Here is a 24,964-nt window from a genome sequence, read left to right on the forward strand (position 1 = left end):
GAACTCCTGACCTCATGATCCACCTGCCTTGGCCTCCCAAAGTGATGGGATTACAGGTGGGAGCCACCGTGCCTGGCCCTATTTTTTATATTTTTAGCCAGAACTTTTACATACTGATATGCCATGTAACATACTTTTATATTGTTTATTATCTGCTTTGCCTATTAGAGTCCTCCACTAAGGAGAGATTCTTAATCTGTCTTACTCACTGATTTATGCCAAGTACCTGGAACATAGTAATTCTCAATAAATATATGTTGAATTGATTTTATTTACATGCAACTTCTGTTTTCTATTATATAAAATTAAAGTGTTGTATGTGGGACTTACTTGAATATACTTTTCCATATTACATTTTTTTATTTTGATAGCAAGACTTTTGACTCCAGTTTACCCAAGTTAGCCCTATTGGGTATATTTAGAAAAAGGAAATAAGCAGAGCAGGCATAGACACTTCTTTCCAGTGTTGTCCTAAGAGACAGAAAGTAAGCCTGAGTTCCAGCACTGTTCTTCCAGCTCTTCATTGTAGCAGGAGTAGAGGATTATTAGCATGGGGCCATCATCTAGAATTTGAATTTGAGGTCAGAGCACATGGATTTTTCTGCTAGCTTATTAACTTTGAGCAAGTTCCCTCAGCTCTCTGAGTCTCAGTTTACTAAATTGTAAATTGTCAGCATAATAGAATCTTCCTCATAGTGTTAAAAACTGTACAACATGCTTAGAATAGTTCCCAGTACATAGTAAGTTCTCCCTACACATTTGCTGTTATTATTGAGAAGAATTATACAACCTCTGTGGGATACCAAATTAATAAAAAAGCGCTAAGTCTTGAAATCAGAACAGCATTGATGATTTAGATGGAGGGCGAGCCCTGGGAGAAGAATGCATCAGAAATTAAACCAGTTTACAAATACAACTTTGAAAATTTAGAGATTAAGAGAGAATGATCTTTAAAAGTTTCTAGATGGTCTGTAATCCCAGCCTTTGGGAGGCCAAGGATCCCAAAGGATCCCTTCGGGCGGATCGCCTGAGGTTGGGAGTTCGAGACCAGCCTGACCAATATGGAGAAACCCCGTCTCTACCAAAAATACAAAATTAACCAGGCCTGGTGGCGCACGCCTGTAATCCCAGCTACTTGGGAGGCTGAGGCAGGAGAATTGCTTGAACCCAGGAGGCAGAGGTTGCAGTGAGCCGAGATCATGCCATCGCACTCCAGCCTGGGCAACGAGCAAAACTCCATCAAAAAAAAAAAAAAAAAAAGTTTCTAGATGGTAAATACAAATTAGTTGTATACATATTTTTTATTTTATATATATATATATATATATATATATATTTTTTTTTTTACTAGCCTGAGAATAGTCGTATAATACTTTTTAGTAAAAAGTTTTATGTAAAAATAGCTCTGTTTAATTAGCATTCTAACCCTTTAATCTCATTTTAGTGAACATAAATAAGATTCCCCTGATCTTGCATTTCCTTTGACATCTAATGTTATACAACCTTGGAATCAAAGGCTGCATGGGTTTACAAGGTTTTGTGGTTGAGTGTAGAAGAATATATCTTTCTATGGAAACAAATTTATTTAATTTTTTAAAATTTATTTTTTATTTTTAGCAACCATAATCAGAGCTGCATGTTAATTCAATGTAAAACTTTTAAAATATTCTCATATAGTATGTTATTCAAATAATAACATAACTTCTATTAATAACTTCTTAATTTTTTTTTAGTTAGGCTAAAAAATGACTTGACAGGGTAAACTAGGCAAAAACATACCTGAGACGCAGCCTAAGAGACTGCTCTGGACTCTTTGTTAAGGCTATAAACTAAACTTAAGCCATGTTTTCACTATTTTCTTTTCAAAAAGCAGAAGTGTGTATGTGGAAGCTGGGGGAAGAGCAGGAAATTCCTTATGACAATCTTTTATTTTTCTCCTTATTGGGATAAGTCTTTGTGTTTGTGTAGGGGTTTAGGGGGAGTGCTAGGGAGTGGGAAAGGAGAGGTAGAATGGGAAGAATTTGAACAACTTTTCGCTGTCTTAATAAACTAAATTTATTCCCTCTTTTACATTCATGGCATTAAAAAGTAATTGAGGTTCAACTGTGACCATCACTGTCTTGGCTACTTCACTTTTTAAAATCTGATATAGTTTTCAGAGTGATTCAATGAGGATAACTAGTATTTTCACTTTATAGACGAGGAAACTGAGATCCAAAGATACTTAGCAGTAGATTTTATGGGATGTTATATGAACAAAATATGTATCTAAGCCTTTTAAAAGTCTCAGCCAGGACACTCTCCAGAGAAACAAGCTACTTTTGTCCTTTCATCTCTAACTCTAAGAGTATTTTTAGGATTTACTGAAATTAAGTGTAATTTAAAATTTTAACCATTTTCAGTTCTCCTTAGACTGAAAAGGAAATAGTGATATGGAGCAAATTTTAAGAATATACAACATACAGCATTTCTGGTTTTTTGCTGCCAGTGTGGGAAAACAATATGTAAATGCTTTTTAAGACGTGTTTAAAAATTGATTCTTTTTCCTTTCATTAAAATTATCTGGTGACTCAGCAACTCCTTTTTATCCTGGAAGCCTTCCCATCTGTGAGATTGTTATATTAAGATAGCATCATATTAGAGAAGAAACTAAAAATTAGTAGAGACAAGAGGATTGCTTTTTTAGACTTAAATTTTCTTATACTACTTACTGAAAGAGCAAGAAAATGATCTAATGAATAGATTTTCCAGTAGTGACGTAAGGCGAACAGAAGACCAATTAAACATTCTTAGAACTATAGAATAATATAATTTTTATTGCCAATTAAACTGTAGGGGTCTTAAAATCTTTCATAAAATTACTGTTTTATAAATGAAGAAGCTGATATCTGAAAGACTAAGTTGTATGGCCAAGGTTGTACAGATAATTAGTATAACTATAACTGGATACCCAGGCCTCTTAGTTTAATTTGCTGAGAGTGTATGTATGTGTCACACAACTACACCTCTCAAGATAAAAATATCCAAATGCTTTCTACTCCATTGCTAAATTGAGAGGTGTGTGATATTAGGTTGTTCCAGTATTTCTGATGGGAAGTGTGATCACTTAATTAAGGTGGTGACCACTAGATCTCTCCTTTGTAAAACAGGGTTTTTCTTGACATTTAGCAAGTAATCTTTGAGGGTGACACTTTGGCAACTTCCAAATATCCTGTTCCTCAACAAAGTCTTTTTTGTTTTTTTTCCTTCACTTTGTTGCCCAGCCTGGAGTGCAGTGTCAGAAGCACGGCTTGCTACAGCCTTGACCTCCTGGGCTCACATGGTCCTCCTGCATCAACCTCCCAAGTAGCTGGGATCAGGGTGCACCACTATGGCTGGCTAATTTTTTAATTTTTTGGAGAGATGGAGTTTCACCATGTTGCCCAGGCTGGTCTCAAACTGGAGTTCAAATGATACTCCCACCTCAGCCTCCCAAAGTGCTGAGATTATAGGCATGAGCAACTATGCCCAGTCAATAACTAATTAACTAATATTTTTAGTATCCGTTGGTGATACTTGCCTGAATCAGTTGAGTTCATTCACACGTTTTCAATAATAATTTGATATTACAGGATTTTCTTCTTTTTAAAATATTTATATGCATATATTTTATTTACAGTAACAGTAAATAATTTATTTGCCTTATCTTCATCAAAATCTAAAAAAGTCAGTCAGGCACAGTGGCTCATGCCTATAATCGCAGCACTTTGGGAGGCTGAGGCAGGTGGATCACCTGAGGTCAGGAGTTCAAGACCAGCCTGACCAACCTCTCTCTATTGAAAATACAAAATTAGCTGGGTATGGTGGTGAACATCTGTAATCCCAGCTACTCAGGAGGCTGAGGCAGGAGAATCGCTTGAACCTGGGAGGCAGAAGTTGCAGTGAGCCAGGATAGCACCATTGCACTCCAGCCTGGGCAACAAGAGTGAAACTCCATCTCAAAAAAAGAAAGAAAAACAAAACAAAACAAAAAAGTATTGCAGTTAATGATAGAATTATTGGATGAAATTTAAGATTTTATAGAACTTCTTTTTGTCCTTTGAATGTGTTTCAGTAAGATTATAAAATGGTTGCTATTTAAAAATCACTAGGAATAATTTTTTTATTGTGGTTCTGTTACCATTTGACATATAATTAGGTTCATTTGTTTCCATTTATTTTAGTTTAGGGGCTTGGGATTTTTTTTTTCTTTTTGTTTTTTTGAATATGTAAAATACTTATAAATGTCATAATTATGTAGAAATGTGTACTTGAAATCTGCTTCCATTTGTATCTCCTTACCCCCATACCCATAGATAACAATTATTATGGTTTATGGTTTATTATCCCGATTTTATTTTTGTGAAGATAAAATTCTATGTATTTTTAACTTCCTTCTAAAATAAAAGTATACATTGCTTTTTAAACTTAATATATGCTGGGGATCATTCCACATCAGTACTTAGAGATTTCCTCATTTGCGTTTTAATGGCTATTTAGTACTGTCTTACTTGGGTGAACTATGGGCTTTTCAACCAGTCCGCTATTGATGGACACTTGGACTGGCTTCCAAGTCATTTGCTATTCCAAATAATGTTGCGGTGTGGAATGTTATGTATGTGTTATTTTGATTTTATGAAAGTGCATCTTAGAATAGACTCCTATTAGTATAATCACTGACACATAAGGTGAATGTATACATGATATTGTTATATTTGCCAAATTCCCTTCTATAGAGGGTGTAACCATGGACAGGGTATGAGAATACCTGTCTCTCTGCAGGCTTGTCAAGTGTGTTGTCAAACTTAAGGATCTGACCAATGAGGCAGTGGTGTCTACGAGTAGTTTTACTTCATCCTCTGCCTTTTTAATGTATAAAGGTGACTTTTCTGTGAATTTTCTATTCATATCTTTTGTTCATTTTTCACTTTTCTCTTTGATTTTGGTCTTTTTTGTCTTTATTTTCAGAACCTCTTTGTATATTCAAGAGATTAACCCTTTGAGATAATGATATTCCTCCCAGTTTGTCACTTATCTTTTAACTTATATCATGGTGATTCTTTTTGGGTTTGTCATGCAGTTTCTTTTTATGTACTTGAATTTATCAATATTTTCTTTTAAACCTTTCTGGATTTGGGATCAGTTAGAAAGGTTTTCCTAACTCCCAAGTTACAAAAAGAATACACTTTTCTGTTACTCTCCTGTTACTTACATGGTTTCATTTTACTACTTTTATATTTCTGATTCATTAGTATTTTATTCTGATGTACTCTGGTATATAGCATGAAGTGTGGATTTGATTTAATCTTTTTCCAAATGGCTATTCTCTTGTTCCAACACCATTCATTAAAAACTGTTAACTTTTCTACCCAGTGATTTGAAATGCTACACTTATATATGAAATTTCCATGTGTGTTTGGACCTCTTTCTGGTATTTATATTCTGTTCCACTGGTCTTGCATTAGAATCACACAGTCATAATTATGTAGACTTTATTTTATTTATTTATTTATTTATTTATTTATTTATTTATTTTGAGATGGGGTCTCACTCTGTCACCCAGACTGGAGTGCAGTGGCATGATCTCGGCTCACTGCAGCCTCCACCTCCCAGGTTCAAGCAATTCCCCCACCTCAGCCTCCCAAGTAGCTGGGATTATAGGGGTGCACCACCATGCCTGGCTAATGTTTTGTATTTTTAATAGAAATGGGGTTTTACCATGTTGGTTAGGCTGGTCTTGAACTCCTGACCTCAGGTGATCCACCCGCCTCAGCCTCCTAAAGTACTGGGATTACAGGTGTGAGCCACCACACCTGGCAGTGTATAGACTTTATAATATGTTTTAATATCTGGTAGGTGCACCTTCCCTCCTCAAATACTCCTTTTTGTGGGTTTTCCTGGATTTTCTTACTTGTTCATTTTTCATATAAACTTTATGTTCAACTTGTCTGGCTCTGGAAAAAAAAAACTACTGGTGTTTTTCATTTGTTTGTGGGGTTGTGTTTTTTTTTTTTTTTTTTTTTTTGAGACAGAGTCTCGCTGTAGAGTGCAGTGGCATGATCCTGGCTCACTGCAACCTCTTTCTCCCAGATTCAAGCGATTCTCTTGTCTCTGCCTCCAGAGTAGCTGGGATTACAGGCATGTGCTGCCAGGCCCAGCTAATTTTTTGTATTTTTAGTACAGACGGGCTTTCGCCATGTTTGAACTCCTGGCCTCAAGTAATCCACTCCCAAAGTGCTGGGATTACAGGTGTGAGCGACTGAGCTTGGGTTTTTTTTTTTTTTTTTTTTTTCCCCCCCGAGACAGAGTCTTGCTCTACTACACAGGCTGGAGTACAGTGGAACAATCTCAGCTCATTGCAGCCTCTGCCTTCGGGGCTCAAGTGATCCTCCTGTGTCAGCTTCCTGAATAGCTGGGACTACAGGTGCGTGCCACCACACCTGGCTAAGTTTGTGTGTGTGTGTGTATATATATATATATATATATATATATTTTTTTTTTTTTTTTTTTTTTGTGGAAGAGATGAGCTTTTGCCTTTGTTGTCCAGGCTGATCTCAAACACCTGGGCTCAAGTGATCTGCCCACCTCGGCCTCCCAAAGTGCACAGCCTCCCAAAGTATTGGGATTACAGGGATGAGCCATCACACCTGGCCACTACTGATGTTTTTATTGGGGAAAATTGATATCTTTATGATGTTGAGTCATATCCAGGAACATGGGATGTCTTTCCATTTATTCAAATCTACCCTTTTTTTTGGTCTCATCTGAGTGCTTTTATTTTATATGTTTATAACATATATTTCATAAATAGATAATTTAAAAACTTATTTAAATTTTATATATAATTTAAAACCTATGTTTAAATTATATGTATAATTTAATAAATAAAAGTTTTGTATTTAACATATATAATTCAAAAAGCTTTTTACCATAGAAAATTCAAACATATGCAGAAATTATAAAATAGTACAGTGAATCCCCATGTACTATTACCCAGCTTCAACAATTAACATTTTTCATTGTTAGAGTTCTTGACTTACAAGTTTGGTGCGGTAAGCCGGGTACGGTGGCTCACACCTGTAATCCCAGCACTTTGGGAGGCTGAGGCAGGCGGATCACGAGGTTAAGAGATGGAGACCATTCCAGCTCACACGGTGAAACCCTGTCTCTACTAAAAATACAAAAAATTAGCCAGGTGTGGTGGCACACACCTATAGTCCCATGTACTCAGGAGGCTGAGGCAGGAAAATTGCTTGAACCTGAGAGGCGGAGGTTGCAGCAAGCCAAGATCACACCACTGTACTCCAGCTTGGGTGATAAAGCGAGATTCCGTCTCAAAAAAAAAGAAAAACAAACGAAAAAAAAAACAAGTTTGGTCCGGTAATTGACTATATTTATCCTTCTTCAAAAGGCAGCATGTCCTTTGGTCATTGCGACATACAGAAGGGTTTCTAAGTGGACCATGTTGGTTTGTTTATTTTTAAGATAGAGAGCTATTGCTCACTGGGCACGGTGGCTCATGGCTGTGATCCCTGCACTTTGGGAGGCCGAGGCGGGTGAATCACGAGACCAGCCTGGCCAACATGGTGAAACCCCGTCTGTACTAAAAATACAAAAAATTAGTGGCGGGCGCCTGTAATCCCAGCTATTCGGGAGGCTGAGACAGGAGAATCCCCTTGAACCCAGGAGGCGGAGGTTGCAGTGAGCCGAGATGGCGCCACTGCCCTCCAGCCCTGGCGACAGAGACTCCATCTCAAAAAAAAAAAAACCAAAAAAGAGCTATTGCTGATCTTTGAACTGTTTACGGTACCAATTGTCTGATGTTTCAAAGAGCAATGTATAACACAACAAAAATTTTGAATTGTTTCTTATTAAGGTATAATTTTCAAGAGTTAAAAATCATAATTATCAATTTGGAATGAACATGTATCAAATATTCTAATTCAGTGTATTAATTAATGAGAGAACCAGAAAGGTAGCAAAACTGAGTGAGGAACTTGTATTTACATGGTCCTTCCCTTCAAAAAAAGAATGTTACAATAAGATTACTAGGTTAGAAATAAAACTGGTTAATGTCCTATAGGTAACCTTTGGGTTATGTTCTCTCTTGGACAGAAATCATTTGCATATCTCCTGGACACAAATCTATACGTTAACATGTAACTTCAGAGTCTGAGTCCTTAATAGTCAGTAGCTAAATCAAAATGGCATATTCATCTAGAAAATTAAGTAATCCTTGGGTGGACATGTTAAACCAAAGCTGGCAAACTATAGCCTGTAGGTCCACCTGGCCTGTCACTTGCTTTTGTAAATAAAGTTCTATTGGAACACAGCCAGACTCACTCACTTACTGTCCGTGGCTGCTTTTCCACTATAATGGCGGAGTTGAGTAGTTGCAGTAGAGACAACTGACTCATATAGCCTAAAATGTTTACTATTTGGCCCTGTATAGAAAAGTTTACCGACTTCTGTATTAAACAGTGCTTCAGGATGATATTGAAAGAGCATGTTGCCACTATCTTGGCCTTACTTCCATGATAGGGATAATTTTTTTTAAGAACCCAAATGAACATTGCAATGATAAAAATCTGCTCTGGCTGATATTTCTATAGCTAATGAACATCTTATTCCCCCATCTCCCTTTCTGTGTTTTTACTTTGGTATGTGTATATATATTTTTTTGTATAGCCACCTTTCTAGTTTTCTCTGTACCTTTTCCTATAGCTCTCCCTTTTTATTCTTCCCTATATTTCATGCTACTTTTTTCTCCTCCTTGTATGGAAGGAAGAATGTTAATGTACTTACATGTAATATGGAATGTTAATGTACTTACTTAGAATACATATTGTAGCGTAAAGTTTTATATTCCTGGTTTAAATTTTTAATTTAGGTCAGTTTAAATTATATGTTTGCCTCAGAATAAAACCAAAATACAGTCAATTGGAGTAATCAAAATTATTGTGGTTACTGTTGATGTGCTCTCTGCCATTCAATCTCCCCGTGACCTCACCTCAACTCCAAGTTGTAGTTTTCAGTTGAAGAAAAAGTTCTCTAGACTGTTTGAAGCAAAAGGAGTGGGGCTAAAACACTGAAACATTAGAAGTAAGAGAATTTTCTTAGTCTTAACATTTATGTTTTAGAATAATTTAAAACACTTTTTCTATATAGTTTTATATAGGAAACCTTGAAGGATGCCTTAACTAATTTGGGAGATACAGAACTGTTAGCTCTTTAGTTGACAGTGTCAACTGGCTAAACATTGGTAGTTGGATATTTGACAATATGGTTTGAAGACAAATTGCAGAACTAGAGTACTGCTCGGTAAATGCCCTATTTTCCTAAGGATTTTAAGATCTAAACATATGCTTTTCTATTTTAAAAAGTTACTTTTAATGTAGATATTAAAAAAAGTCATTTATTTTCACATCCTATATGAAATCAGAGGTGATTGCAGTGAGCCAAGATGACTGCAATTAGAAACACTTAAAACACTGCAATTAATTAAAAACATAAAGAATTTTACTGCTTAATAAATAATATTTTTTCTTCCTCAAGATAAAGCAAAAGGAGAGAAAGAATAATACTGACACTTTATATGAAGTTGTATGCTTGGAAAGTGAATCAGAAAGAGAGAGGAGGAAAACTACAGCCAGTCCTTCAGTTCGCCTGCCACAGTCTGGATCGCAGAGTTCAGTGATACCTTCTCCTCCAGAAGATGATGAAGAGGAAGGTAAACTATAGGGATAGGTTAATTTATTTTTGGGGGTGGAGGACCCTGCAAACTATTAAAATTGTATCAGGGGATTGATAATGTGATACAGCATTTATAATTCATTTAATGAAATTCCTTATGAGAGTTTACTATATGTAAGTAGCTGTGGAAGATTTAAAAATGATTAACATTGAGTTTTCTTTAAGATACTTGTAACCCAGTTGGAAAAATGAGATATATAATTAGCTTCTTTTAAACAATCAGTGTAGTGCTAGCTTGGTATATTAGTACATTTTTTTAAGAACAAGTTTGACACAGCTTACACCTAAAGAAGTGTTCCTATCTCAACACATTCATTTTGCGGGAACAAATTGACTTTGCCAAAATGTGGCTTGCACACATGACCCTTTTTACCAAATATATATTTTTTATTTTATTTTTTATTTTTATTTTTTGAGATGGAGTCTCGCTCTGTCACCCAGGCTGGAGTGCAGTGGCGCTATCTCGGCTCACTGCAAGCTCCACCTCCTGGGTTTACGCCATTCTCCTGCCTCAGCCTCCCGAGTAGCTGGGACTACAGGCACCTGCCACCTCGCCCGGCTAGTTTTTCGTATTTTTTAGTAGAGACGGGGTTTCACCGTGTTAGCCAGGATGGTCTCGATCTGCTTACCTCGTGATTCGCCCACCTCGGCCTCCCAAAGTGCTGGGATTACAGGCTTGAGCCACCGCGCCCGGCCCCCAAATGTATTTATAAATATATATGTTTATATATTACTGTGTTTTACACTGATAAGCATTAAGAATCCACTGGTTCTGGCCGGGCACGGTGGCTCAAGCCTGTAATCCCAGCACTTTGGGAGGCCGAGGTGGGCGAATCACGAGGTCAGGAGATCGAGACCATCCTGGCTAACATGGTGAAACCCCGTCTCTACTAAAAAATACAAAAAACTAGCCGGGCGAGGTGGCGGGCACCTGTAGTCCCAGCTACTCGGGAGACTGAGGCAGGAGAACGGTGTAAACCTGGGAGGCAGAGCTTGCAGTGAGCTGAGATCCGGCCACTGCACTGCAGTCTGGGCGACAGAGCGAGACTCTGTCTCAAAAAAAAAAAAAAAAGAATCCACTGGTTCTTTGTTTCTTTTTATTTTCTCTGGCTAAATCTATTGAATTAATCTGTCATTCTCTATTAAAAGATGTAATACCTTTTAATGAGGCATGAAGAAAGGGGGCCACAGGAAACATGAATGTTTGAGAGTCATTTTCTAATTTCTAACTTAGTACTGGGGCTACAAATTTAATGGAAGAAAACCTGATTACAATATAAGGTCATGTGAGCCATGTTTCTATATGTGAAGCTCACATGAAATATTCTAGAAATTAATAGAGGAGAATTCGGTTTTCATTGTGGGGAATGTTGTGGGGCATCATAAAGAGTAGTTTTTCAGTTGGGACTTTTAAGTGCAAGCAGAATCTAGTAGGCATCAGTGGAGTTTTTTTCTTGTTAAAAAAAATTGCATTAACTGGCCGGGTGCGGTGGCTCAAGCCTGTAATCCCAGCACTTTGGGAGGCCGAGACGGGCGGATCACGAGGTCAGGAGATCGAGACCATCCTGGCTAACATGGTGAAACCCCGTCTCTACTAAAAATTAAAAAAAAAAAAATTGCATTAACAAAAGCATGGAGATGACAAGAATGATCGATTGGGTTAAATGAAATATATATCCATGATTATATGTACTTCAAGTTTAGAGTGATCACTGACTTTCTTCATGTTGAGAGTGAGCACTGAGTTTCCAAAACCTACTGTTTGCTATAACTCTCACTGCCCTTATGATTAATCAATTTAGCATCATATATTAGTAATACTAATGGCCACCAATTACTAAGTGCTTAATATGTAGTAAGCAGGTGCTTTATTTATATAATCCTCACGATAATCCTGAAAAATAGGATTTATTGTTAACCTAACTTTGCACATAAATAAATGGAATATGGCCAGGCGCAGTGGCTCACGGCTGTAATCCCAGCACCTTGGGAGGCTGAAGTGGAAGGATCACTTGAGGTCAGGAGTTCGAGACCGGTCTGGCCAACATGGTGAAACCCTGTCTCTACTAAATACAAAACATTAGCTGGGCTTGATGGTGCATGCCTGTAATCCCAGCTACTTGGGAGGCTGAGGCAGGAGAGTTGATTGTACCCAGGAGGTGGAGGTTGCAGTGAGCCAAGGTTGTGCTGTTGCACTCCAGCCTGGGCAACAAGAGCAAAACTCTGTCTCAAAAAAAAAAAAAAAAAAAAAAAAAAAGAAGTGGAATCTCAGAAAAGTGAATTTGCCCAAGGTTACACAGCTAGAAATTGGCAGAGTCAGGATTTTGATCTAGGTCTGTGAGTCCACAGTCATAGCTGTAGTCTATCATCATCTCTTGCATTTAGTGCACATAAAGCATTTTGAAGTACAGAAAAAACACATGTATTGTTTTTGATGTCAGAGATGCAATTCAGAGTCCGCCTGGAGAGCCAATTTAAGTGATATGTTATATCTGGGAAAGGTGGATTATTCCCACTGTTTGAAATTGTCTGTTGTATAACAGGTTTGCAGTTTCTCTTCCAGGTCAACACTGGTTAAGATGACAGAGTGGGTAAAAGTTTACATAACTTTCCTCTCTTAACACTCAGCAATAAAAACAAACAAAAACAAAAATTGAGAAAGACACTATTATGAAATCAGAGAATGCTCAAATCTTCATACCATAGATTTTGAGGACTATCTGCTGGTTACAAAGAAATCTGGGCCCAGCTAAAGGTTCCTCAGGACTGATATCAAGTTTTAATTTATAGCAGACATACCTTTTTTAAAAATAAAATTTTAGGGGGTTTAGAAGGCCTCTACTGATAGTTCTTAACTAGGGAGAGATAAGAACTAATGGCAGTGTGTACCCCTTGGGGGAAATCATGGAACACTAGAACATAAGCTCTGTGAAGGAAAAGAGTGTTTCTGCTTTTGCCTCATGTTGTTCCCTAGTGTATACCACAACATTTGGTATGCAGTAGGTGCTCAGTAAATATTGGCAGTATGGGTAACCCCCTAGGATTCATTTTTATAGTAAAGAGTTAATAACAGGAGAACTGGGAGAACTGGGACTAAAGAAAACTATGTAGCTATGCTGTCTTTTAATTCTCCCTAACCCAATGTACAAACCAGAAAAACCATTCCTGCTGTGATTTGTTTGCTTCCAGGGGCTTCTTACCCATAAGACATTTGGCAGAAACCCAGCAATTATAAAGGGGACATGTTTAGAAGCATCATTCTGAAACTGAGATATCTATCCCTTAGGCAGATGGGTTCTTAACACAGATTTTAAACTACTACAGCCCAGATTTATTGAAAGTATCCAAAATGTGAAAGAGAATTTTGTAAGATAAAGTTTGTCTAATATTTTTGAAGAAATTATCATCCCTTCTAAATTTCAGTGTGTTTTTCATAGCCACCTTTCCCCAAAGAGTTGTATTTAGTATATTGGTGTTTTAATAAATAGAAAATTACTTGAGAGTTTAGAAAGTAGGGTCAGTCTGGCAAGGTAGTGAAGTTGGGGACATTTACCTTAGTGCCCTTGAGCCTTTCTTTTTTTTTCTTTTCTTTTTTTTTGTTTGAGATGGAGTCTCACTGTGTCGCCCAGACTGGAGTACAATGGCACAATCTTGGCTCACTGCAACCTCTGCCTCCTGGGTTCAAGTGATTCTCCTGCCTCAGCCTCCTGAGTAGCTGGGATTACAGGTGCCCACACCACGCCTAGCTAATTTTTATATTTTTAGTAGAGATGAGGTTTCACCAGGTTGGCCAGGCCTGTCTCAAATTCCTGACCTCAGATGATCCACCCACCTTGGCCTCCCAAAGTGCTGGGATTACAGGCGTGAGCCACTGTGCCCGGCCTAGCCTTTTCTCTTCTTTACCTTATTCATCCATATACAGAAGATCTCTCACATTCTGTCTATCATTTTCTGTGTCTCACTAGCGAAACTGATGATGATGTCCAAAGCATTATAATATAAAGAAGTTCAATAAGAAGTATCACAGATTTCCGAGTCTTTAAAATTAGTGCTTTCAGATAATTGTTGTCTCTGTTGGGGATGCAGATTCAACATGTAGTCATTAGGGGTGTAAAGAGCCAGAGTTTGTTTAGGCAAGTTAAGCTAAAAAATAAACAAAGTCTAGAAAGAGCATTGGTAAAGATCCATGGAAACAAGTACTGTTGTAACCCAGTTAGTGGAATTGTAAATTGGTAGAACATTTTGTAAGTCAGTTTGTCGGAAATTTTCAGTATTCTTAAAAATATGCTTTCTTTTTAAAACTGAGAAAGTCAGTTTCTGGGCATATACCCGATGAAAGCAGTGAGATATATTCATCCTGATTCTGTTTGTAGCAAAAAGTTAAAAACTCCCAAGTGTCCAATAAGAGGATTAAGTAGATATCTTAGTCCATGTTGATTCTCTGCTTTCATTATGCTTTTTAGTTCCTCTAATGCCTTGATCAGTGTCACTTTTTTCACTGTCTTTGTATCTTATAATCTCTAACTTCTGACTTGAATTTACTTTCCTTAATTGAATTAAATTAGAAATGATTTAATTTGGCCTTTTAAAGTATTTTTGTGCTTTCTTTTATAAATTATTATTTCCCATTTTAGAAAATTTAGAAAGTCATAAAAACATAAAACAGCAGAGAAAAATACCAATCATAACTTTGTCACTCAGAGGGAGCAATTGTTAGTGTTTGGTATAGTTTATACTGATCTGTTTTCTATTTTATAACATAGATTAGATCATAATGAATATTAAGCTCTTTATATTTTCATTTTATACTGTATTTTGCCATATCATTTGTATTAGTCCATTCTCATACTGCTGATAAAGACATACCCAACCGAGACTGAGTAATTTATATAGAAAAGAGGTTTAGGCCGGGCACGGTGGCTCAAGCCTGTAATCCCAGCACTTTGGGAGGCTGAGACGGGCGGATCACGAGGTCAGGGGATCGAGACCATCCTGGCTAACATGGTGAAACCCCGTCTCTACTAAAAATACAAAAAACTAGCCGGGCGAGGTGGCGGGCGCCTGTGGTCCCAGGTACCCCGGAGGCTGAGGCAGGAGAATGGCGTAAACCCGGGAGGCGGAGCTTGCAGTGAGCTGAGATCCGGCCACTGCACTCCAGCCCGGGCTACAGAGCAAGACTCCGTCTCAAAAAAAAAAAAAGAAAAAAGAAAAGAGGTTTAATTTTTTCTTTTTTTTTGAGACGGAGTCTTGCTCTGTTGCCCAGGCTGGAGTTCTGTGGTGCGATCTCAGCTCACTGCAAAATTTATAAACAAAAGAGGTTTAATTGATTCTACAGGGCTGGGGAGGCCTCAGGAAACTTAGAATCATGGCAGAAGGGGAAGCAAACATGTCCTTCACATGGCAGCAGGAAAGAAGAATGAGTGACAGCAGGGGAAATGCCAGATGCTTATAAAACCATCAGATCTCATGAGAACTCACTGTCATGAGAATAGCATGGGGGAAATGGCCCCCAAGATTCAGTTACCTCCCTTCCGGTCCCTCCCATGACATGTGGGATTATGGGAACTACAGTTCAAGATGAGATTTGGGTGGGGACACAGAGCCAAACCATATCATCATTATATAAACATAAATGTCAACATGCAATTGCATTATATACATATATTATAATTTCTTCAACCATTCTGTACTCCCGTTGTTGGACACTTAGGTAGTTTGAAACTTTTTAAGTGTTTTGAATAAGACTTAAACATATTTTCATGCATAAAGCTGTTTGCTTTAGAAAATGAGAGAAAATACCATATTTTGAATCCTATAGTTTTATAATTAAATAGCTCCTTTTTTTTTTTTTGAGATTGACATAATATGGACCTATGTGGAAAACAAAAGAGGATTAAAGAGATTACAGCATTTTACCTAGAACCATTTTTATTTTTTTTTTGTACTTATCCATAAATACTAAAAGAGAGAAATTGTGACTTTATGCTCCCAGTAAAGTCTTTCAAATTTGACTCTTAAACATTCCAGTGTTGTGGCTAGCATAGCCACCCCTGTTACCGTTTTTGTGTGTTTTGTTTATTATAGATAATGATGAACCTCTCCTGAGTGGATCTGGTGATGTATCCAAAGAATGTGCAGAAAAAATTCTTGAAACATGGGGAGAACTGTTGTCAAAATGGTAAGTTATGTTAGAATAGTTTTTATCTGCAAATTCTCTTTTTATGGGTAGAGAATCTTACCTAACTATAATATTCAATTTTGGAACCAATAGTAGAAACCTAAGCTCAAGGTTTGCATTCTGTGATCTATTTTAGAGATTTATATGAGTAGTAGTAGAGAATTGAAATCAATTTTCAGAATATCAGGAACCTAATAAGTTCTCATTGCTGGAGAAAATATTTATCCGAACGTGGAATTCATGTACAGAATAAATAAGAAAAGTATCTTTTATATTGAAGAGGTTAGGAACCACTGAGTGGTTCAGATAATACATAGCAGTCCGTTTAGAGGATGTTCACACAATGCATAGAGCCATGGTAGAGACCGCAGGTAGGATTTTTCCCTTATCTGTGATAAGTATCTAGAATGACAGAGCAAAGTGTCATGAGCATGGTATATATTACCTGCTCTATTGATTACTAACTCTTACAAAATTCCTACTAACACTTAAAAAAATTTAGGAATTTATCATCAGCTCAAGAGATGGTTTGACAGCAGTGTTAAGAAGCGCTATCCAATAGGCTATCTAAAAAGAATACATTGCCTTCAGGCTGAGTGTGGTGGTTCATACCTGTAAACTCAGCCTTTTGGGAGGTCAAGGCGGGAGGATTGCTTGACCCCAGGAAGTCAAGACCAGCCTGGGCAACTTGGTGAAACCCCATCTCTACAAAACATGAAAAAGTTAACCGGGCATGGTGGCGCGCACCTGTGGTTCCAGCTACTCTGGAGGCTGAGGCAGGAGGATCGCTTGAGCCTAGGAGTTCGAGGCTGCAGTGAGCCTTGATTGCACCACTGCACTCCAGCCTGGGTGACAGAGTTGAGACCCTTTCTCCAAAAAACAAAAAAAAGAAAAAACACCAAACAAAAAGAATATATTGCCTTTAGGTGTTTATTAACATGACCACAGATATTCTGGTAAGTCAGATTGGTGAGACATTTATGCAGTTTCCTTTTCTCCTTGAGTAGGATGCCAGCATATGCTGAAAAAAGCTGAGCTTGGAAGAGATCTGAACATTTCTCTATTTCTGACATTCTGGTTACTAGGGTTGTCATATAAACTCCCTATTGGCCCATTACTTTGGGGTTTGATTTTTCTCAGACATTTTAACTGTTGAAGTATTTCACTGCATTGTTAGAGTAAAGCTCTGTCTCAGAATTTTAAAGCATTTTATGCCCTTTAGGGATAGGACTACAAATGGGCATTATCTGCTTTTGTATTACTCTCACAATGCTTTACACTTTTGACAAAACACTCTCCACACTGGAAAATGTCAAAATGTGTACAGGAGAAAAAAGCAAACCAAAGCACAATTTGTCTTTACACAAGTTGTTTTAATAAATGAACTCTGCAAAAAACCCCAGAGTAATAGTTTTCTTATATTTTTGATATTTCTTTATGCCAGGAGACAAAACTTCTGGTGCTCTTATCACAATTATATTTTCAGTTCAGTGAATTTGGAGTGTTTGGGATGCTGCTGGCAGGAATTTTATCTGTATTAAAAGGTTTCTGCTCTAAAACAGAAATGTAATTGAGTTTTGATATGGTTACATAATAATATATTTAAAATCATGTAGATATAGCATTAAGACTCTAGTTAGCTTTTATTACACGAACCCATCAGCATCTTATACAACAGCTTGGAATTTGTTTTGTTATCAAGCTTTGTTATTAATTTAATTAACATGTCTTCCTATTCCCTCAGATGTATTTGTTGAGTTTCCATCTGTCTCTACTATCTATCTTTCAGGGTATTTAAACTATTTTTGCTTGCTTTAGTCATGTCTTCAGATATGATATAATAGTGTCTCTTCTTTAGTTCATTACATTGTGATTTTTTCTCATTATTATGTGTGTTCTAGGGATATGTGTCCTGTGGATAAGAAGCATTGTAATAATGGAATTTTAAAGCATGGTAGACCTGGTTTCAAATTCTACCTCTCCTACTTTTAAGCTGTGTGGTCTTAGACAAGTCACTTAACTCTTTTGAGTCTGTTTCTTCATTTAGAAAATAGAAGTCTATAAAATTACCATTTGTAATTATTATAGATTAAAAATAATGGATACCATGGTTGTAGTTACAATAACATAGAATGAATGAATTTACCATATTTTAGGCACTGTGCTGTTATGTGCTGTATTTCAACTCTAACAACCTTATAAAGTATTTGTTTTTTTACAGATGAGACTGGTTCATAGGTTAAGGCATTCTAGTTAGTAAATATCACAGCCAGAAATTTTAGCACAGTCAAGTCTGATCCCAAAGATAGTTTATTTAACTATTTAACTCTACATTAGATTTTAGTGGTAGTATTAATAGTATCTTTGAGCTCTAATTCTCCAAGTTCATTTTAATATGACTCTTAATGGATAAGAGAACTAATGTCAGTATAAAATAGGTTGCTAAGTTGGATAAAGTTAGTATTATCAATGAGATGGAATTATTCTGAAAGTAATTTTATCAATGTAAATTAAGCTAGTAAGGTTAGCAGACTTTGTAAAGAGCCAAATAATAAATATTTTAGGTTTTGCAGGCTAATAGTCTGTCACAACTACTCAGTTCTACTATTGTAGTGCAGAAGTTATCATACACAATACTTAGACAAGTAAGCGTGGCTGTGTTTCAATAAAAGTTTATTTACGAAAACAGGTGATAGGCCCAGTTTGGCCCACAGGCCATAGCATACCAGGGATTGAATTAGCAACAGAACTATGTCTGTTCTTTCTGCTCATAACTCTTCAACTTTTGTATAATGTTTTTATCTAAACAAGGACAAAACTATTGAATTGTCTATGGCACTTGCATTAGGGTACCAGTGTCACAGAATAAATCACTTTTAAATGTACTGTGCAGAATTCTCATAGGATTCTATGAACATTTTGAGAAAAATCACGGCCTTTTTATAATTTGATAGTGGTTATTTTGTATCAGTAACTTCTGCTTACGTGTGATAGTCACAGCATCTTTTTAATGTCAGGATCCTGCTTTATTGACTCAGTAATGGTGGCTCTCAAGTCACAAACCAGCTGCTCTATAATATTAGTCTTAAGAATTTGAGGACTACTTCAGTCATTTAATTGACCTCCCTGAAATTTTTTCTGCATCTGTAAAACTAGAAACACTACCATCTACCCGAGATGGTTGTTCTGAAGATCAAATAAGATACTGTATGCAGAAGCACTTTGTACATTTATACCAACGTGTCAAGGCTAGTGTAATTTTCTCCATTTTATAGGTGACATAAATGAAGTCCAAAGATTTTGGCAACTTGTAGTGATACAGTAGTTCAGTGGAAATGTTATTAGCCACCATAAGCATTCAGAAAAGTTATTTGAAGGAAGGCATCATAAAAACTGTTGGAAACATACTTGAGATGTTTTATTTTAACTTAGAAAGTATAAATATACAATATTCTTGTCAATTTTGTTTTTTCTAGACAGAATCTGTCTCTGTCACCCAGGCTGGAGTGCAGTGGTGCGATCTCTTGTTGCAGCCTTGAACTCCTAGGCTCAAGCGATCTTCTTGCCACAGCCTCCCAAGTAGCTAGGAATATAACCATCATGCCAGCTTATTTTTATTTTTCTGTAGAGACGGGGTTCTTGCTGTATTACCTAGGCTGGTCCCAAACTCCTGGGTTCAAGAAATCTTCCCACCTTGGCCTCTCAAAGCAGTGGAACTACCTGAGTCACTGCGCCCCTCTGACCACTTGTCAATTTTGATGTAGAGCTAGGTTCTTGTCCTTTATTATATGTCCACTGATTAGAATTTTGCTCTTTTTTGTTTGTTTGTTTTTTTAGACGGTGTCTCACTCTGTCACCCAGGCTGGAGTGCTGTGGTGCAATCTTGGCTAATTGCAACCTCCGCCTCCCGGTTCAAGCAGTTCTTCTGCCTCAGTCTCTCAAATAGCTGGGATTACAGTCATGTGCCACCATGATGGGCTACTTTTTGTATTTACACGGAGTTTTACCATGTTGCCCAGGCTGGTCTTGAACTGCTGACCTCAGGTGATAACGCCCATCTCGGCGTCCCAAATTTCTGGGATCACGGGCGTGAGCCACCGCACCCGGCCATCTTTTTTACATAAACCATAGCCATAGAGCATCATCTGTGATTTCCAGTTTTGCCTTTTTTTTTTTTTAAAGTAGAGAAGTAATTTAAAGATACTTAAGAAGCAGTTTACAGAATCTTTGTGGATTTTTATTTTCTTCCACCCAATCTCTCATAGTTATCTTCAATTCAGAAGCACTTTTTTTTCCCCTTTATTACTTTGTTACCTTGTCACGTATTTGTAAGCCATTTAGATTGACTTTGAGAAAAGTAACAGTCTTTAGGGAATCTTCCTCTTGTGATTTGTGGTTTATGGCTTTATTTTTAGGCATCTCAACTTGAATGTGAGACCGAAGCAGTTGTCAACCTTAGTAAGAAACGGTGTCCCTGAAGCTCTTCGGGGAGAAGTCTGGCAGCTACTAGCAGGCTGTCATAACAATGACCACCTGGTAGAAAAATACCGCATTCTTATCACAAAGGTAAGGGGGTGATAATTCAGCTTCAGCATTAATTCTTTAGAGATTTGTGATGAAAAGATCATTGTAGTTATTTGACTTATAAGAAGTTTTTATGATTATTTATTTAAGGATAGAACTGTTAATACTTCTAGCTCTTACATGTTTTTTCTGTTGCACAAAGGAGAAGTCATAGTTTTTTCTCCTTGATTCATATCACCTCAGACCAAAGATGTCTTCTAGCCCATTGTATATCCAGATCCTTTTTTGACTGTAAAAAACATTTTTAGTCAAACCACTTGTGCTGTGCAATATGTAAAAATTTTCTTTTGATTATTTTAATACTTTTCACATTTTACAGAAATGTGCTCTTAGTAGGGAAGGCTTAGTTCCAGTTTCTGCAATTGTAAGAAAATAATTTTTTAATCTTAAACCATATTCTCTTTTAGCTCATTCCTCTAAAGTGAAAAAAATCCTCATTTGTATGGTGTTCCCCTTCTGAAGTTCATGCATTCCTCAAAGTTTTGCAAGAAAAACTATTTCTTGTACAAGCATATCAGGATTTAAAATAATTTTCTGCAAGGTTAGGCAATGTTTTGTGCCTTTGTGTTCGTGTTTTCGGTTTTGGTTTTAATTTTCTCAAATTCTTGAAGTATTTACCTTTAGGAAGCAGTTTCTCCAATAGTATGCAAATCCCAAACCTGGGTTGTGAATGGATTGCTCAGAATCTTCAAAAATATAGGAGATTTTTCAATGTGACAGAAGGTAAAACCTTGTCTTAAAAAAAAAAAAAGTTAAAACCTTATATATGAATGATATCTTTCTATAAAGCTCTTATTAAAAAACACATTATAAGGGAAGAGCAGGTTTTTTTTTTTTTTTTTTCTTTGAGACGGAGTCTTGCTCTGTCGCCCATGTTGGAGTGCAGTGGCATGGTCTAGGTTCACTGCAACCTCCGCCTCCCAGCTTTAAGCAGTTGTTGTGCCTCAGCCTCTCAAGAAGCTGGGATTACAGGTGTGCACCACCACGCCTGACTGATTTTTGTATTTTTAATAGAGAGTGGGGTTTTTCCATTTTGGACAGGCTGGTCTTGAATTCCTGGCCTCAAGCAATCCGACTGCCTTGGCCTCCCAAAGTGCTGGAATTACAGGTGTGAGCTGCCTCACCTGGCCTGGAAGAACAGCATTCAAACATGAGATAGGACCTTCACCAGAAAATGACTTTTATGTCCTCAGAATATTAATATTCTTTCTCGTCGTCTTATTTCCAGACAGAATTTTTTTTGTTTCAATAGTAAGTATTCTGATTCCTTCTATTAAGTTGATATAATTGTTTAACTAGTATTTATTGTTGAGTAACTATTACAACCACAGTGTTGGAGCTAGGACGTTAAACACAAAAGCAAGTAACTGTCTTATGATAGAATGTGTCTGAAAAAGCACAGTGGGAGCCACCAAAAGTAGTTATTAATTCTGCCTGGGAGAACAGGGGAGTCTCTCAGGAATGTAACACTTGAGATGAATTCCAGGCATAGAAAGATGGGTAGAGCATTGTACTCATAGTATGAATGGAGCCACTGAAGAATGAGGTTATATGACATCTATGTCTATTAGAGATACACCTAGTTTTTATTTTCTTTTGTTGGCAAATCATATTTTAGATTTGTGACACTATTTAGTTTTTTTGAAGTCCTTTGAAATGTTTGGTCAAAAATGATTTCTTAAGAGCTTATTGCTTTAAACTAAATATTTTTGGTAAGACTATTCATAAGACATGAAGTGTCTGTAACTGAATGGATTCTGTTTTTCTGGTTCCATGAAAGTGGTGACATCTATTGATAGAAAAGGAACCTGGTAGTTATATATAAAAGAAAGACTATTAAAAAATACGAAACATTTGATTGATTTGTATATACTGGTGATGTGTACTTTATATTTCACATTGAACTTACATTTTTTTTTTCTTTTTGAGACAGAGTCTAGCTCTGTCACCCTGGCTGGAGTGCAGTGGTGCGATCTCGGCTCACTGCAACCTCTGCCTCCTGGGTTTAAGCAATTCTCCTGCCTCAGCCTCCTGAGTAGGTGGGATTACAGGCACCCGCCACCACTCCCAGCTAATTTTTTTATTTTCAGTAGAGACGGGGTTTCACCATATTGGCCAGGCTGGTCTCGAATTCCTGATCTCATGATCCGCCTGCCTCAGCCCCCCAAAGTGCTGGGATTACAAGTGTGAGCCACAGCGCCCAGCTCCCAAATTTTTTAATGGATATGTATTAATTTAAATTGCTAGTAGATGATCAGAAAATAGAAATTATTTAACCACCATAATATTTGTGAATTTAAAAAAATGACAGTGATAGCTAATGTAAGTTGGTATTGCTTTTCTTTTCTGTCTTCCTGGAATTAAGAGTTACCATTGTATGGAAATGGTAATTGACATTTTTTAACTTACTCTGAAATGTTTTTGCGGGCAGTAAGGTACTTTTTACAGTCCTCTACCCTACCAGCCGAGCTATCAAAGTTTGCATATAAGCTACTTTTTAAAAAGTATATAGCTCCATGACATTTTGCATGTAAATACACTTCAGTGACCACTATGAAGAGCAAGAACATATCTGTAACCCCCCAAAATTATTCGTGTACTTTCTAGTCATAAATACCCTTACTACACCCCTGAGTCATCATTATTCTGACTTTTCTCTCCTTAGGTTAGTTTTGATTGTTCTTGAATTTTTTTCTTTTTTGGATATGGAGTCTTGCTGTGTCATCCAGGCTGGAGTGCAGTTGCAGGATCTCGGCTTGCTGCAGCCTCCGCCTCCTGGATTAAATGATTCTCCTGCCTCAGCCTTTTAGTAGCTGGGATTACAGGCACACGCCACCCAGCCTGCCTAATTTTTGTATTTTTAGTAGAGAAAGGATATCCCCATGTTGGCTAGGCTGGTCTCGAATTCCTGACGTTAGGTGATTCCCCCCGCCCTGGCCTCCCAAAGTGCTGGGATTACAGACGTGAGCTACCGCGCCCATCCTTGAATTTAATTTAAATGCAGTTATACAGTCACACAGCATGTGCTCATTTGTATCTCACTTCTTTTGCTCCTCTATTTTGAGAGTGTATCAGTAGCTTGTTTTTTGTTGTCTTTTAAAAAAGTTGTTTAGAGTATTCCATTATATGAATAAACTACACTTTAAAAATATAATCTGCTATTACAAACGTTTGATTTTTTCCAATTTTAGCTATTACGAATAAAACTAAACATCTTGCACACAGCAGGATTTGTACATATTACACTTATTTAGAAAATATTTATGTATATATACACCCTACTAATTTCTAGAAAGTATTTATTCTGAACATGGCTTCTTTGCCAGATAATATGCTTTGTGTTCTGAAATTTTGCATATAATATTACTTTCAAGATTTTTTTTTTGCTTAGCTTCTTCAAAGACTAGAGCAGGAAAGAGTGATGTGATTCATAGAGTGAAGATCAAAAAAATTAACCTGGCAAACAAAACTGATTAATGTCTGTGTTATCGTCTTGCATTAGTTGTCAAGCCTGTCTTGTATGGGGTGCATGTGGGAATTTTTCCATATACCTTTTTAACCCAAGGACAAATGACCTTTTAGTCACATAAAATACATAGTATGCTTTTAAAGGTGTTTCTTATTTCAGTAAGCAATGGAGTTAGTTTCTTCTTCCTGTTTTGCTTTTTAAAGTGAAAACTTTTTAGGTTTTTAAATTTCAGTAGGGATCTAGAAGGGAAATAATAGAACAATAATAGTAGCTACCTTTTTGAGCACTAAGTATGTGTCGGATACTGTGCAGTGCACTCGGATGTGACAGTTCACAGTTCTGCCAACAATGTAGTTGCATATAGTTGCACCAGCAGAGTACCTGCTGCCCCATATCTCAACCAGTATTAGTTATTAAGTTTTACTATCAGTAGATGTAAGTGATGCCAGCTTTTTTTTTTTTTTTTTTTTTTTTGGAAGACTCTGTCTGTTGCCCAAGTTGGAGTGCAATGATGCGATCTTGGCTCACTGCAACCTCTGCCTCATGGGTTCAAATGATTCTCCTCCCTTAGCCTCCTGAGTAGCTCGGATTACAGGTGCACGCCACCACGCGTGGCTAATTTTTGTATTTTTAGTAGAGACTGAATTTCACCATGTTGGTTAGGCTGGTCTCGAACTCCTGACCTCGTGATCCTCCCACTTTGGCCTCCCAAAGTTCTGGGATTACGGGCATGAGCCACTGCGCCTGGCCTACCATATCTTTAGTTTGCAATTCTCTGGTTACCAGTAAATGTGAATGATTTGCTCTTCTATAAATTACCTTTTCATGTTCTTTGTACATTTATCTATGAAGTCTTTTTAAGATAACAGTTTCTAAACACTCTCCATATATTATGTTTACTAATCCTTTTCATATGCATTATACATGTATTTTTTAATGATTTTATTTATGGTTTTATGCCA

At 37.1% G+C, this 24,964-nt stretch overlaps 1 protein-coding gene across 6 annotated transcripts in view; it reads left to right on the forward strand.

Annotated features, from left to right (window-relative positions):
* LOC105463889 (RAB GTPase activating protein 1) overlaps positions 1-24,964 on the forward strand; it is a 177,326-nt gene that overhangs the window by 72,827 nt on the left and 79,535 nt on the right. For all 6 annotated transcript variants that reach the window (XM_011711288.2, XM_011711292.2, XM_011711289.3 and 3 more), the window contains 3 exons: positions 9,574-9,748; positions 15,856-15,949; positions 20,365-20,515. In XM_011711288.2, the coding sequence (XP_011709590.2) occupies positions 9,574-9,748; positions 15,856-15,949; positions 20,365-20,515 (420 nt within the window). The remainder of the gene's footprint in view (positions 1-9,573; positions 9,749-15,855; positions 15,950-20,364; positions 20,516-24,964) is intronic.

The sequence above is a fragment of the Macaca nemestrina genome, chromosome 14 (assembly GCF_043159975.1).
Source record: "Macaca nemestrina isolate mMacNem1 chromosome 14, mMacNem.hap1, whole genome shotgun sequence".
Lineage (NCBI taxonomy): Eukaryota > Metazoa > Chordata > Mammalia > Primates > Cercopithecidae > Macaca > Macaca nemestrina.